The following is a 17,395-nucleotide window of genomic DNA, read 5'->3' as shown; positions in this document are numbered from 1 at the left end:
AACAAACTGGCAAAGATATTTTGAAAATTTTACGCAGCCATTGTTTTTTGACCCCCTGCTGTATATTGAACCCCCTACCATAGACCGTCAATTTCAAAAATTCTAGCTATTCTAACTCCATAACATAGTTGTTACTCCAATTTGTAGTTTGAATGCATTTTTAAAACATGCTTGAAAAGATATTTTGAAGAAGAAAAAAATTCCATTGTATTTTGATCCCCTCCCCCTACCATGGTATATTGAACCCCCTCCTATAGACCTTGAATTTTAAAAATCCAAGTTTTTCTAACTCCTTAACATAGTTTTAATACTCCAATTAGTAGTTTGTTTGTATTTAACATGCTGGAAAAGATATTTTGAAAATTTTACTTAGCCATGTTATTGTACCATGGTATATTGACCCCCCTATTATACATCTAAAGACCTTTCATGTTAAAATATCTTGCTACTGTAACTCCTGAACATATTTATTATACTCCAATTAGTAGTTTGTATTTATTTTATTAGTTTGAAAAGATGTTTTGAAAATTTTACTTTTTAAAATCAAGTGAGCCATGGTAATTTGACCCCCTCCCCCTTTTTTACCATGGAAAATTAAAACTTAAAAGTCTACCATTCTATATAAATATTTTAAATTTCAAAGAATTATAGTGTCCAAGCTACATGGTCTAGTTTTAATGCTTTAAGAAGTTTTTTGAATGAAATTTTGTTGGTTAAGACTTCAAAGCACTTATACCAAGCAAATATTTTTCTTTTAACCAATAATTGAAAATTGACCTCCCCTTCTTGTATAAATGATTTTTAATATTTGATTAGCTTTTACATAATGTTAAATGTTTTATTAATTATCTAGAATGAAAAAAACAGGGGGGTTCAATTTACCAGGGGGGTTCAATTTTCCATACAGGGGGGGTTCAATTTACCATGGGGGGGTTCAATTTACCATAGCGGTATTTTGACCCCGGGGTCATTTTACCATGGGGTTCAAAATACCATATGACACCGGCATGCACTTTTAAAGTTCATTATCCACAATAATTCCAACTCATCATAAAAGTATTTATAAGATCAATTATTAATTTCTGCTTTATTGATTTAAATATTGTTTACAAACAAACGTATGACTACTAACAAAAGGTGATATTAGTACTTATTGTTCAATACTTCTAACCGCAAACCAGAAAATAAAACCAAGCTGTTATTGAATTGTTATTAAATTTCACCACACGCATCTGCATAGTTACATCATAAAACTGAACTCAGGGTTCATTTGATTGAAAATTACCATCAAATAGGTGATCATTTGTTTCCAGCCTCCTGTTGCACCTTATGCATGGGAACTTTATACTTTTTCCACTAGAATTGAAGAGGATCAGGATGGCTATCTTCATTTTTGAATTTTTCAATTTTTAAGCCATTTTATACTCTTTTTTTCTTCTTTTATTTTATCTATTTTTCCCAATATCCTCTATTCCATATCTCTTGGTATGTTTTTAATTTCTTGTTATTTGTCTATTGTTCTGTTCTACTGGTCCATTAATCTCTATTCTTAAAACACCACCCGGCCACATCCTCATTGTAACTTCTATTGCCAAAGACGAGGAAGCCTACCACTACTTGCCAATGTCTACTGAATGTATTTCACACAAGAACCATTTTCGAAAAGTCTTATAATCTTCTGTAATTTGATTCATCGTATTACAATCCAATATGTGTATTCTTAAAGGTTCTAACAAATTAATAAAATTATGGGTAATCGCAGAAGCATCATCGTCTTAAAATAGCCTAAATCGCAATTTTGACAGATTAGGGATTTTTTTAGTATTTATTCAATGAATGTACAAGAAAGGATGGTGGAATTAAAAGCTATGACATTCGGATTAAAATTGATTCATGTTAGCTTAAAATATAATGTTTCTCGCGTATGGCATTTGTTTTAGACGGTATTTCCCATCATAGCTTCGAATATAACGTCGTTACTATTACTGAAAATTGAAAAATTATATAGGTAAATAAATGGGGAATGTGTCCATGGGACACGGTTAAAGTAACGCTACCCAAATGTGTTATCGATGTGAATTTTGAAGTAAAATAAAGTAGTGTGTATAAGATTCATAACATTTGGTTGATTATATACACTACTAAATCATATTGAATCCCTGTTAAGTAAGAGAACGGAAACGAAAAATTGCACATTTTTTTCTTTCTGTAAAGGGGCATAACTCTATTGAACAGTAAAAGTGACACCATCATTATACAACTTGTTGATATGCAATAAGCATTGCCTACAAGTTCCAAAACATTTGTATGAGGCAAACTTACATTAAAGAATGGAAACGAAAAATTCAGCATTTTTTTTCATTTGAAAAGGGGAATAACTCTAGAACAGTTTAGGTGAAACCACAAAAATTCAAACTTTAATGGTAATTAGGATTGTGTAGAAGTTTCATGACATTTGGTTGAGGCAAACTAAAGTAAGAGAACGGGAGAAACCAACTTTTGGACGTACAGACGTAGAAGGACAAGGGTAAAATTTAATATAGAACCTAGAAAAAAAATCTCTCATCCTTCAACGGTAAGTGTAACACGCATGGTGTACCTTCTTATGCAATTGAAATTGCCCTTTTTCTTATGGTCTACCTATTATGACTAAATACTTACTGACCTTTCATTAACACTATATATATACTGATTTTATGGTTAAACGTAAGCTTATTAATGAACGACAGCATATTAAATCAAAAGCAGTGACCATCTTAACTAGCTTCAATCGTTGTAATTGCAAATGATTTAGACAACTATTCGTCTTACACTAAATGACAAGCATTTGAACAACTAAAGGTCACTACTACACACATACACTTGTCTCAGAAAAAAATTCCTATAGATACCTTAATATATAAAGGTACATGTATATAGGGGAACAAAATCTGAGACGAGTGCCTGTGCTACTACACTATAGTGTAAGCAAAAGTGATTTGCTATTTGCTTTACACGACAGACATAATCGACATCATATTTAGACAATTTAAACTAAAAGACGACGTATGTTGCCAGGTGAGTCTGATCCATATTTGCCCGTTGATTTCAAATAATATTTACCAATTACTGAAATGGCTATACACAGGGCAAGGCGAGTTAAAAAAAAAGTAAAAAAAAAGCCGTACACCCATAAACTGTATTGTGTGTATCGTTTGATTGCTGTCTCATTGACATTTATACTATGACTCGTTTATCAACGGAATGCACATGTACGTTGCCTTGAACATGTATAGAACCTCTAAAATGGCTGGAGGTATAGGGGGACGGTTGATATCTCATAAACATGTTTAACCCCGCCGCATCTTTGCGCCTGTCTTAAGTCAGGAGCCTCTAGACTTTTTAAGTCTTGTATAATTTTTTATTTTAGTTTCTAGTGTACAATTTGGAGTTTAGCATGGCGTTCATTAGTACTGAACTAGTAAATAGGGGCCAGTTGAAGGAGTTGTCTGTTCTATGGTCGGGTTGTTGTGTCTTTGACACATTCCCCATTTTCATTCTCAATGTTATACTTAGGCCTGTAATAGTTTGCTTAACAAATTGTGACTTGGATAAAGAGTTGTTTCATTGGCACTAATAGCTCTTTTTCTCAGCCAACTAACACCAATCAATCAAATTTGTTTACCGGGCCATTACACCAATACTGGTAAATGTCACAAAAACCAGTTGGCAAATCAGATCCAAAATTTCAACAGAAACGTACAGTGGCGGATCCAGAATTTTTCATAAGTGGGGGCCCACTGACTGACCTAAGAGGGGGCCCGCTCCAGTCACGATTCAGTGATTCCCTATATAAGCAACCAAATTTTTTCCCAAAAAGTGGGGGGCCCGGGCCCCCTGCCCCCCTAAATCCCCCTCTGACGTATATATAAACTGTTCTGGTGCATAATATGCTGACATAAAAATTGGGCAAAAAATTGTCACATTTTTGTTTTGCCTGCAAATGTATTCGAATGACGAACACAGAAATACAGGAATGATAAGAATCTTAGCAAAACAAAAGTCCTTCAAGTTCGGAAAAGTGCTAGAAAAATGGAAGTGAATTTATAGTTGTTAATTTCTGTGTTATTTTGTCGTTTTTGCATGGAGAGTAGTCTCAATGACAATAATACCACATCCTTTGAGGAAAAAAATGCTATTTTCTGACCATGCTCTAACATCACGTTTCAATTTCTGTGACCTTATATATACAGGTCAGACGGTTTTGTAGTGATGAATATAAATCGATGAAAATTTTTAAATTTATTTTATAATTCTCGAATTTATGAAATAGAGATGAAAAATGCAACCATCAAAGACTAGTATGATAATTACCCCCTTGGTTTTATATAAAGTCAATTCATCGAGTGTTTAAAAGGATTTATTCAAACCAATCCAATATAATTTGTACATATTTCTTCATAATACATTTTAAATCATCACAGTGAAGGCATTTCATTAAATCAAATAAATTATACATGTAAATAGGAAACATACAAAACATTACATACATTAACGCTGAGATCATCTTATTGAGACAAAAAAATATTGCACATAAAATTATTACTATAGACTGAATATCAAACAGCGTCGCTGAGTAAAATGATTGCTATAACTTAAATGCCATACACCATCGCTGAGAAACAGGATTGCCTATAACTTTAATGCCATAAACCATCGCTGAGAAACATGATTGCTACAACTTAAATGCCATACACCATCGGTGAGAAAAATTCCGCGGACTTCCATTGTCATAAAGCCATACAACATCACTGAGTAAAATACTGGTTCAATACCAAATCATGGTTAAATGTCTCAATGTCACATTATTCAGGTTACTATCTAACCGACGGAGGTCGCAGACATATGCAGTTGTCCCGTTTTCAGAACTGTAGAGCACTGCTTTGTCCGTTTTAGGATCAGTTCAAATTCTAACTAATCACAGCCTTTGTCAGTCAACCTCCGAATCTGTTTCTTCTAGCATAGTTTCCTAAAATACAAATATACATTATTTTTAGAGTTGAATAAGAAGTAACAAATGTATTTATAATGTGCAAATAGCTGTCTGCTCGTTCAAAAAAAGGACATAGTTAAAATACGGACCGCAAAGAGGACCCAAAATCAAAATTAAGTATTATCCATTTTACTGTTTGCTCAACGTGTATTCGACATAACAGAGGGCTTTGTTTGTACTGAAAAAAAAGTATGTGTGACCCCGGCTGTTACGGTTTTTGCTTGTTGCAGGATAAACGATTCAATTTTCGCAAAACTAAGAGTCAACTGAAATTGAAATAAAATAGGAAGCATAGAACCAGAATAATTTGTGTTATCTCCAAGATCGATCTCTCCTAATTGCGATTCAGTGATGCTTATTGTTGTAATTGCACACACGGAATGAAATTTGGCTTGGAATATTCACTCACATTGCACCAGTGCACACAATGCTTCAAGATTATCAGAAACAAAAATAGGGATAGAACAGTGTGTGAAGCTATGATTATAAAAGTTTTATTGCGTGAATATTGGCGATTATTATCCATCGAAGAATATAAATTGGCACTCACAACTCATGAAACAGTATTCATCATTGGCCACACAAAAACCCTATATAATCATGCAATGTAATTTATAGCCATCGGAGAGCAGCGCATATTACGACTGCGTGATTATTCAGGTTAAGGAAGCTTATAAAAAGTTGTATAAACTTACCAATCCCCCTCTATCATATATCCATGGAGATAATTCCTCGTGGAAATATCTAACCGCCATGTCTTTTAGTTTACAGGCAATACTTCCACCAGCCCCGGCCATAACAATAGCTGCTTTAGATATGTAAAAATACAAAGCAACCTGGTCCCAGCCTATCGTCTCGCACAAAGCCTTCTTAACTAAGTCTTTAAAATGGTCGTAGGTTATTTGCTTGACCATGTCCATTACTATCGGTAAAAGATTAGCAGGCAAATTCATCTAAAAAAACAATAAATTTCTAGTTTTACTATTGAAGAATTTTTTTTTTAAACTTAAATAAAAAAAATAAAAAAATAATTCAATTCTTATTTTAATAACACTGATTGCTTGCATAAGATCCTGTGGTAAAAGACAAATACATTTACAACTGTTGCAAATTATTGTTGGACTTCGTATCGTTAAAAGTTGGCATGATTGAAATATAAGTCCGTGCAATGAAAGTTTATTTTTCGGTTTTTTTTTTCGGGGGGGGGGGGGGGGGGGGGTATGCCAAAAAGGATGGAAGTAAAACATATATTTATGGTTGTCAAATGTACCCTTAACTTTCATAAGCAGAACTAATAACATCTATTCTTTTTATTATTTAAATAGTTGAGAAATGGAATTTAAGGGTGGCAATTCGTCCTCTCTGTCGTTGTCTTATTTTGAAGAAGGCATCTGTTGAATGTCGTAGCATGATGTTTGTTATTCTTTAATTTTACACGCATGTCGTGTTTGGCATTTTGCCTGAGAAAACTAACTCAATTTATATTTCGCATAAATTTAGTATGCACTAAAGTCCTTTATCATTTTTAAATGGCTTGTTTAAGTTTCATAAAACGTAACTGCATTAAAATCTTCTCTTTCAAACAAAATAGTTTATCATAGCGGATGTAAAGATAACATTTTCAGAGGTCAGTAAGCAAATTTGGGTAAAAGCTATTTATACCTCTCGGGATAATCTGTCCCCTTCCTTTCTTAGTTCATCCACTAAGTCTTTGGCAAGCTTCCTACCTAAAACAATATAAGTAATAACCTAATAAAGATCAATGCACGATGGTTTTATAGATCTTTGAGAAGATTTTATTACCATGTCGATTGTTCACCTTTAGCTATTAATTCTATACATGATAATCGATTTGGTTAATCTATCATAAATATCGTAATTAAAATATACAAACCGCTAACACGATATAACTGAAGATTAATGAGAATACTGGGTTAATCTCTCATAATTCGTTGATTCATATGTCACTGATCTAAATCTCATTAGATATTCAAAATACTTAATATTAAGCAAAAGGATAAGAGATAATTTGCAAATAATGGGAAAAAGGGGGGTAGGTTGTAGGATTGCTTAACGATTGATTTCCAACAAAAACAACAATTTTGATTTACGTTTTTTAATAAATCATTATGGTAATTTTGCATTTATAATGAAATAGGGATAATTTATTAACATAATTGGAACCGGACGTCCCAGTATTTCCAACTTCTCCGAAAACCTTGGTTTTTCCAATTAAGAGAAAAGCTGATGTAATTGTGACACAAATATTTTCCAGATCAATACCAGCTGGGATGTGGAGTATTTTAAAGAAAATATTTGAACGCCTCGCATATTATTAACATGCATTGTATTTACATGACTAAATATTTTTTCGATTCATCGATTTTATTATATTTAGATTAAATTTCAGTTGAATAATATAGTCTCAATATACAAATTTTTCATGTAAACATTTGAAAATAACGCACATAAAATTACGATACAAGCGTTTTTAGGTGGTGAATACAAAAGCTGACTGTGTACTCCTGTATCATATGCACTGCATAATTGCATATTTTTCCACAAAAGTATTTCTTGTATTAGTAATTGAATTGTTTTAAGTGATAGTCATAAGAACTACGTTTAATATAAAGGATAAAAGAGTGATATAATAAAACGATAATATAAGACGCTTAACCTCTCCCCCACCACCAAAAAAATAAATAATAATAAATACATGAAAATAAATAAAAGTATACATGCAGTTTATATGATATCTTCTAAAAAGTTTACAAAAATAACTAAATAGGGGACGACTTTAGTCTTTAAACGGTGCTAAACCTTAAATTTCTGGATTTTCAGTACTTCACCCAAAATTCACTTTGAGAGTGATAAGGTATTCATGCAATGGATGTTGGGAAGCAGATAACACTTGATCGGGGAGGGACCTTATATATATAGCGTAACTTTACCTTGAGACGCGGGTGACAACAATGGTCCAGCAGTTGCACCTTGGAGGGGTGAAGTTCCTCCAGCTTCCATGCGCTGGACACAGTCGTCAGCTATTCTATTTAATCTTCTAGCTATTTCTTCTATCATTTTTTCCTGCTCTGACGGTGTTAACGGCTCCTGTGATTCGTCTCCTGTACAAAAGAAGGAGATGTTAAGATATGAAATGTACAAATGTTAAGTGTAAGACTGCATATGACCATACAAAAGAGGAGTAGATTATAATGATTATTAAGCATTACCTGGCCATCATTATATCAATCTTATGTCAATAAACAAATAAGCAAGTGTTGTTTTTAGTTATTTTTTTTTTTTTTTTTTTTTTTTTGGGGGGGGGGGGGTTATTTGGTATAGGGAGGGGGATGTTTATAAGCACTGACACTGACAGGTCAAAATGAATAAACTTGTATTGTTTTCGTCTTTATAAAAAAAATGCATATAAATATTGTATGAGATGAAGAAATACAAAATAAAGAATTATAAAAAAAAAAAAGTGTTTGATTGTTGTTTTATTTTATGTCCTTTACATCTCTTAGACGTAATGAAATAATATACAAAATTAACAGGACTACTTAAGAAGTAGGATTCTCTTTTTATTAGGCTTTATATTACTTGATACCAAAAACATGTCCAGATATATACCTGTATGTAATCGACCTTCCTCTTTCAAAGTAGAACCCATTGGACCATCAACTTCATCATCATTACCACCATCCACTTCCAAAGAGAAAGTTCTCTGAATTGTCCTTCTATCTGTTAACAAAGACCGCGTTGTTCCGTCATTTACTATGGTTTTGTTCTCCTGAATTACTGTTGTATGTGATTCTACTGTAAAACCATTCGTAAAAGGACCTAGGTCTAGTTTAAGTCCAGATTTCTTATCTTTAATTCCATCAGCGTATGAAATATCTCTCACTGGACTGACATCTTTTCTTTTGTGAAGAACCCTTTTAGCGGGAAATTTGTATGGTTCCTCTTTAACTTCGGCAGACGATAGGCATTTTTCGAACATATTAGTAATTTCTTCACGTGAGACTTGAGTTTTGTATCTTCTGTCACGCGCGGGCGACTTATAATTTGGAGCCATAATCTCAGCTGGACTTTGTTGGTTTGAATGAGATTCTTTGCAATCTGGAAGTTATATGGTATCAAATACTTAGAATACATAAAAAGTCTAACCCTGGATATGATTTTAACCAAAGTAAAATACAATATGAAATTATTTTCTAATTTTCTAATTTGATTATATCATTCGCTTTGATTTCACATACATGAAAACATAATACGTTGTGCTTCAAGAAAAGTTTTTTGTGTGTATTTAGATGTACTTACAACCAAAAGGTTATACAAACTGTTATCCTACGTAAACATTATGATATCTACTTTTATATTTTATTAACAAAGCACATCGTACTTATAATTGAAATATGTATTATGTAACATTTTTATATAAGCAAAAAAACATAATAAACTTACATTCAGACGTTCTTGCTTTGATACTATTATTATTTTTCTTTCGTTCGATAATCTCAGCATCGTTTGATGTGGTTTTTATTTGACCTTTATTGTTGTTAACTCTCAGTACAATATCATTACCACGACGAAGGGTCGGTGTCCTTTTCGATTCCTTTGATATCTTTTTATCGCCATGTTTCTTATCTTTCCAGAGTATGAATATGATTCTTTCCTTAGTCCTTTGCACGACACTTTTTTTCTTTCGATTTTCAGGTGGATTTGTGTTATTGTCACTATCAGACGATGGAACAGTGCCAGATTTCTGCCTATTAAGTTTATTTTTTCTCCCTACTTGCAACTTTGATTTGTTTTCAGTATGAGTGATCTTCGATGTTCTGTCAATTGGCAAAGACTTATATTTCTTATGATCATAATCCTCTTTCTTAAAAGTCATTGTTTCTACAACATCCTCGAGCGAAAATCTTTGTGTAGCTTTCCTGTAACTATCAGAACGCTTGAATTCAGGAAGCTCCTCAATACAGCTACATTCCTCTTTTTCAACGGGATTCAAACAATTATCATTTGTCGGGTTTTCCTCTTCTGTCGGATTTGATGGCAGATGAAGAAAAAAATCAAATAATTGTTCGCTTTCCTTTCTAGTTATAGGACAGGTTTGTCTCAGCGGGCGACTTCTGTTTAATGATGAAGGCATTCTTGGTTCTCTTCTCTCTAAAAAGATAATAAACCAAATTAAATTAAATTGGTATCGACTTGCTTGATACCTGGCCGAAGTATGGAATTTCCTTTTGGAAAAATTGTTGTATTTGTACTGTTACATAAAATGAATTTACTATATATAGTATATTCTCATTCAAGATAACCCGTGACTTTTTAACCTCTCAGTAGTCATCTGAATTTACATATTTACTTAAATTCTGTATTGTTGAAGATTAAATTGTTTCAATGGAACCGATTAAAATACCTGTCCTCTAATATGTATGTACACAATAATTTTTTCATCATATTGTAATTTAGTTATTTATAAATATTAATGCACGAATAATGTACAAACAAAACAAAACCACCGTTGACTAACGACAGGTAAATAAGTCTATACAACCTGTTTAATTTTCAAAAGTTGACATCTGATGGTTATCTTAAACCTTTTATGATACTTTCAAAAGTGTCTTTTATTTGGGACTGTTAGATTTTAACCAAAAATGCAAGAACTTAGTCATGAAGTTAGTGCAAATCTATTGAAGCATTGCATATTGATTAAGTCACTAGGGGACATGTTTATCAAAGCCATCTTTCTTTGGAATATTTTATCAAGTTTAATAAGTTTGTCTACGATTTAAATAAACCTTATATTCGGCACTACCTGAATGGGTATTGCGTACACTATCCAATAATAAAATGAAAACTTACATGTATTAGGTTTAGAAATATATATATCCTTTGTAACACCTGTAATGATTGTGTCACTTTACATTCAGGTGACATTTGTGGTTTATTGAACTGACTAACAATGCAACAAAAATACTTCCGTATTTGGAGTGAATGACGTAAACTGTTCTAAATTTAGAGACGGGTGGAAAGAGTTATTTTTAGATTTTGGGGTAAAATATTCTTGCACTGTTTTAATTGGCGAAACATCCTTGTATTATTGATTTGATATGAATCTGAGTTGAGGGTAACCAGAGAAAACAGTTGTAGTAACTTTGAATAAAGCGAAAGCTATGTATGAGGACTTGTCTGAATTGGTTCTATTTCCTTTCAGTTTTTATACCATTTTATCTCAATCTAAACGTAAAATAAATCAACGCCCTCGATTTTTTTTATTGATTTTTTTGCAGCTCGACAAGCATGAATAGGAAAGATCTTATAACGGGGTACATACCACAAGCGCCTTTGTAAGAACATATAATTGCATGCATACTGTAATAAATAAATACAATATTTATAGAGCGCATTATATAATGACAAAAATTACTCTAAGCGCTTCACATTAAAAAATATATAAAATACAAAAATACATAAATCATAGATTACAAAGCACTATCTTAAAAGAATTAAACAAGCAAATAAAAATTTATAAGATACTTATAAAAGAAATGAAAAATGCATGTTCTCTAAAATATATAAAACTGTCTAAAACTAATGCAGTCAATTAAAAGTATATAAAAACTACAAGAAATCCTTAAAAGCAGTCCGAAATAAATGAGTCTTGAGTTGCTTTTTTAAAAACATCTAAGGAATTTACACTCCGTAAAGACGATGGCAAATTGTTCCAGAGTGTAGGCGCAGCCTTGTCAAAACGCCTCTCACCGTAGCTTTTCGTTCGAACGTCATTTGGAGGATGAAGGAGCATACTATTTTCCGACCTGAGGGATCTACTTGGCTTGTATGGCGTAATTAAATTTTGAAGGTAACTCGGAGCCTTGCCATGCTGTGCTTTGTACACATATAAAATAAGTTTGTATTGGCAACGGTAATGTATGGGTAGCCAGTGTAACGAAATTAAAACAGGTGTAATTGAGTCAAATTTCCTTTTTCGTGTTATCAAACGTGCTGCTGTGTTTTGTACCCGCTGCAATTTACAGATAATGTTGGTGTTAGTACCGTACAACAATGCATTGCCATAGTCCAGCCTTGATGTTACTAGGGAGCATACTAGTGTTTTACAGGCTTCAACAGAAATAAGAGATCGAATTCTACCAATATTCCGAATTTGGTAAAAACAGGCCTTAGTGATCGCACTGGCTTGATGTTCCATACTGATGGTTTTATCAAAGTACATTCCCAGATTTTTCACACAAGAAACGTCGCTCAACACTGTTCCATCAAATGTCAGACGAAAATCTGAAAGATGCTTCAATTGATGTTTTGGTGCAAAGATAATTAATTCAGTCTTGTCTTCATTAAGTTTAAGTATATTGGCACTCATCCAATCACCAATATCAGACAAACATTTTTCTAGGCGTTTGGACAGATCGCTCCAGTCTCCTTTCGGTCTTATAATTTGATACACCTGAGTATCGTCTGCGTACGAATGGTATGACATTCCGTGGCGTCTACAAATTTCGCCTACTGGTTTTGCAAAAATACAATATAGTTTCGGCCCTAAGACCGAGCCCTGCGGAACACCAAAGTCGAGTTTGATATCGTCAGATTGTACTGATCCTATAGCAACACGTTGAGTTCTGTTTATAAGATACGATTTTAACCATAGCAAAGCATCTCCGGTAACGCCAAAAGAATATTCCAAACGATCAAAGATAATCTGATGGTCGATGGTATCAAAAGCGGCCGATAGATCGAGCATGAGCAAAACGGCACAACAGTTATTATCTAATGCATAGGCACTATCGTGATGAACACGTAAGAGTGCAGTTTCCGTGGAATGACATGTACGGTAGGCTGACTGAACACTATCATGTAGAGAATGTGAACTCATGTGATTTTCTAGTCGAATGTCGACAACCTTTTCCAGTGTCTTTGAAATGAAAGGAAAGTTGGAGACTGGTCTGTAGTTTTTAATTACCTCTTTATCTAGATTTGGTTTCTTAAGTAATGGTCTCACAACAGCTTGTTTGAACGACAAAGGTACACATTGTTCTGATAGCGACTTGTTGACTATATCTGTGATTGACGGCAACAAATGATCCACACAAGGCTTAAGAAGTTTTGTTGGTAACGGATCAAGTTCGCAAGACTTTGTAGGAGCAGCCAAGATAATTTTACGAAGTTCGTCATTTGAAACTGGCGATAACGATCTTAATGGTTCACCTTCGAATTTTATATCAGCTCTCATTGGATCACGGTTGTAATTTGCTGCATCATTCTTAGCCGTGAGATTGTCACGAATGGCACTTATTTTTCCAACAAAAAATTCACAAAATTTTTCAGCCAGAACTTTTTCATCTTTATGCGAAGGTAGTATGATTTCTCGCCTATTGCCCATTAAGTCATTTGTCAAACGATGCAATTGCTTTTGATCATGTTCTATCTCGGATATTTTTGTTGAAAAATAGTCCTTCTTGGATTTAAGGAGAAGCTTGCTTGCTTTCAGACAGGTCTCTTGAAATATTTGACGATGAACTGTCAAATTCGATTTCCGCATTCGTCGTTCTGCTTTTCGACGGTCTCTCTTAGCTAAGCGGAGTTCGTCTGTATACCACTCAGTGTTAGGACGCATTATGATGTTCCTCGATTTTAATGGTGCATGCTTATCTATGATTGAACTAAGCTCAGTGTTATACAGGTTTACTATATTTTCAACCGGCCCTTCACGATTTTGAACTGTAGGTAGCTACCCTTTGATTAATATGGGGGAAGAAGCCTAGGGGTAAAAAAAAGGCATGAGTTTTGGGTAATAAATTAAGACAGGCTGAGCAACTTATATAAAAAGGCGCAGGATGACAATTTATGCAAATAAAGTCAAGATAAACTAATTAAAAAGGCAGGACCGAATAGAGTGAAAAATAAAAATGCAGAACAGAGATTACAACTAAAAAATTGAGGACAAACTATCCCCCTGCCTAAAAATCAAATGGTTTACATAAACTTAATGTTTGACAATTAAAACTAGACATCACTCAGAGGGTCGTATATACAATAAGTCATTATCATATTGCAATATATATGTTAAGCACACATGACTCATCAAGAATGTTTTTAACTATACTAAATCTAATCTGAATATTATCTAATATTTTTTTCTCAAACAAAAGGATAACCATAAACAACGCAGAGAGGCATCTTGTCATTTTCGCTAGCCAAGAGTAACGATCAAGCCTCCTTCTATCAAGCAGGTCCATCAGGTAGAGAGAAGGGGACTGGATCGTTACCCTTGGTTGGTGAAGATGGCATCTCGGGTATATACGAAGGGATAAATCCTAGGCACTTTGATTCTTCAGTTTTTCAACCATTGAAACCCTATAGATGTCTTACTTATCATGTGACGTTTTAAGGGGTTCGTGTATTTTAATATACAGTGATTTAGATATTTTTTTATATTCTTATTTTTTCTTCTTTTTGTAATGATGATGTCTTTTTCTTCGTCTTGTGATATTATGCTATTTTTTTTTTATTTTACTCATAAACTTTTTCAATCAACTTATTGACAGGACAGTTTTTACCATTTTTTTCTAATTGTTCTTGTCATTTCAACGGTCCCAAAAACTGTTTGCACATGAGTGGTCGAATTTAAAGAATTCTTTTTGGAAGAAAAGCTTTATTTTGCAACCAGTTAACCCATTGTTAATGAGAGGATATATAATCTAAGGTCTTTAGAAAAACAATACAGCTACCACTGATGGTAAACCAATGCTAGATAATTCAATAGAGGTGAGAGGGAACACTTTCTGACAAAATGTTATTTACAGACAAAATATTCAACAATCACATCTCCAAGTCAGAAAATCCTACAATGTTCACAGCAGCGATGATTAAATTCCACTGTAACTCTGTGTTTGTATTCTCCAAGAATCTGATTATCTTTTTTTCTTAGGCAGCAACCATTTGATTTTCAGGGGGGGGGGGGGGGGCTATGGACTTTTTTTTGGAAAAAAAGTTTTGTTTCCAGATTTTGGAGAAAAAAAATATTTGTTTTTGATTCTGAGAAAAAAAAATGTTTCACCCTCAGCTGCCACTATATGAAATGCTAGAATTGAAAGAAAAAAATTGTTTTCGACTTGTCGCGAAAAAAATAGATTGTTTTTCGCCGCAGGCGAAAAACAAAAGTTTGTCAAGAAAAAAATCCATAGCCCCCTCCCCCTACAGAAAATCAAATGGTTGCTGCCTTAGTTCGTGATTATTATATAAAAAAAAACTAAATAAGTGCTATTATATCATACATATGCTGTGTCTTTGTCTCTATGATATAGTCTTTTTAGTGCACATGACAAATAACATACTTACAAAATATGTATATAACGTTCTTGTTGTAACTTGAAAATATCGAATATTACTTTGTTTATAAGAGGAACTACTATTTATACGGTTACCCTTCATAGCACATGACCAAAACTTCTTGGGGTATTTACACTTTCTATTTTTATCCTGTTAAAAATATGTTTTACAATGATTTAAAAAGGTCACTCATACTGTTACAGCTGAATGGATTTATACCTATAGAAAAGATGAAATCCCTTAATCATGTTATTGCCGTGAGGAATATATATATATCAAAAATTGATTTTCTACGAAATATACAAAGTCATGTATATATGAACTGATTCTTGGTATAATGTATTTTCATACTGTGACTTTTTTCTGTGTTGTTTAAGTTCATTTACCCGTAAGCACAAAATATAAGTACTCGGTTTCTCTATTGCAAAATAGATGACGGATAGAGGAACAACAATCCCTATTCAATTGCCAAAAACACAAACATGTTAAGTACAGTTTATGTTTTTTTGTGAAAAATGGGTAAGGTAAGTACTAACTGAAACATAAAAGAACTTAAAGATGTCTTCAAATAAGTACAGTTACATTTTGATAGATATATGTGATCAGGACAAGAGTGTGAATATATACATTTCACTGTAAAACCTTTAATAATGAGCAAAAATTACATGTAGCACATAGCTATGGCACGCCGTTTTTATATTTATTCAAATTTGAAGATATCTTATTTATTGAACAAGATATCTTATTTATTGAACAAGATATCTTATTAAGTATTAAGATATCTTTAATTTTTATAAGATATCTTATTTAATTTGAAAGTAAATAAGATATCTCTATTAGTTTATAAGATATCTCTATAAGTTAATAATATATTTCTATTAATTAATAAGATATCTTATAAACTAATAGAGATATCTTATTAACTTATGCAGATATCTTATATATTAAATAATATATCTTTAAAACCAATTAAATAAGATATCCCTATAAGTTAATAAGATATCTCTAAAAGTTTATAAGATATCTCTATCAATTAATAAGATATCTCTATTAGTTTATAAGATATCTCTATTAATTAATAAGATATCTTATAAAGTATATAAGATATCTTATAAAGTATATAAGATATCTTTTAAATACATACTTTATAAGATATCTTATTAATTAATAGAGATATCTTATTAATTAATAGAGATATCTTATTAATTAATAGAGATATCTTATAAACTAATAGAGATATCTTATTAATTAATAGCGATATCTTATAAACTAATAACGATATCTTATTAACTTATGGAGATATCTTATCAAGTAAATAAGATATCTCTATTATTAACTATATAAAAGATATCTTCTATAGTTAATACGATATCTTATAAATTAATAGAGATATCTTATATTTTAAATAAGATATCTTATATATTTAATAAGATATTTTTATAAACATTTTAATAAGATATCTTATTTAATAAATCAAATATCTCAAATGATATATAAGATATCTCATTTTGTTATTAAGATATCTCAATTAGTTTAATAGATATCTTTTTTAACTAAATAAGATATCTCGAAATTGAATAAATATAATAACGGCGTGCCATACATAGCTATGGATCGCCGCGATATAGCCTTCGTGTGTTAATGCGGCGTAAAGCAACCAACAATCAATCGATCAATCAATCATAGCCATGGATGGTACCAAAGGGATATTCTTATATTTTTAAAAATATTTTATAGGGTTGAGTATTGGAGTAGAGTATTGGAGTAACATTTTGGATTGAATAATTGGAGTGAAATTTTGGAAGGGGGGATACGGGGGTTGGAACCCCTTGTATGCGATCAATGCATTTGAATAAGGACATATAGTTGGACCCCCTCCTTTTGTCTTGGGTTGGGAGCCCCCTTTTATAAAATGGCTGGATCCGCCCCTGATGTTGGTGAGTTAAATACTCTTTTTTTTAATATTAAGCAAGTATTCATTGGAATTTAGCCTTGATTCACAGCGCT

At 32.5% G+C, this 17,395-nt stretch overlaps 1 protein-coding gene across 4 annotated transcripts; it reads right to left on the bottom strand.

Moving 5' to 3' along the window:
- Window positions 1-4,383: 4,383 nt before the first annotated feature.
- On the bottom strand, window positions 4,384-15,433 carry LOC134687640 (uncharacterized). Of its 4 annotated transcripts, none has more exons than XM_063548088.1 (7): window positions 15,398-15,433; window positions 9,497-10,204; window positions 8,663-9,151; window positions 7,984-8,154; window positions 6,695-6,759; window positions 5,728-5,985; window positions 4,384-5,008 (listed from the first exon to the last, which is right to left on the bottom strand). In XM_063548088.1, the coding sequence occupies exons 2-7, from the start codon at window positions 10,185-10,187 to the stop codon at window positions 4,970-4,972; spliced, it is 1,713 nt and encodes a 570-aa protein (XP_063404158.1). In that variant the 5' UTR covers window positions 10,188-10,204; window positions 15,398-15,433; the 3' UTR covers window positions 4,384-4,969. The 4 variants fall into 4 exon arrangements, with proteins under 4 accessions (XP_063404158.1, XP_063404157.1, XP_063404160.1 ...); XM_063548087.1 differs by lacking the exon at window positions 15,398-15,433 and adding an exon at window positions 10,904-11,023; XM_063548090.1 differs by lacking the exon at window positions 15,398-15,433 and adding an exon at window positions 10,857-10,869.
- Between the last annotated feature and the right edge of the window lie 1,962 nt (window positions 15,434-17,395).

This window comes from Mytilus trossulus, chromosome 10 (assembly GCF_036588685.1).
Source record: "Mytilus trossulus isolate FHL-02 chromosome 10, PNRI_Mtr1.1.1.hap1, whole genome shotgun sequence".
NCBI lineage: Eukaryota > Metazoa > Mollusca > Bivalvia > Mytilida > Mytilidae > Mytilus > Mytilus trossulus.
Note: the sequence above shows the minus strand (reverse complement) of the source record. Positions and strands in the feature narration are given on the sequence as shown.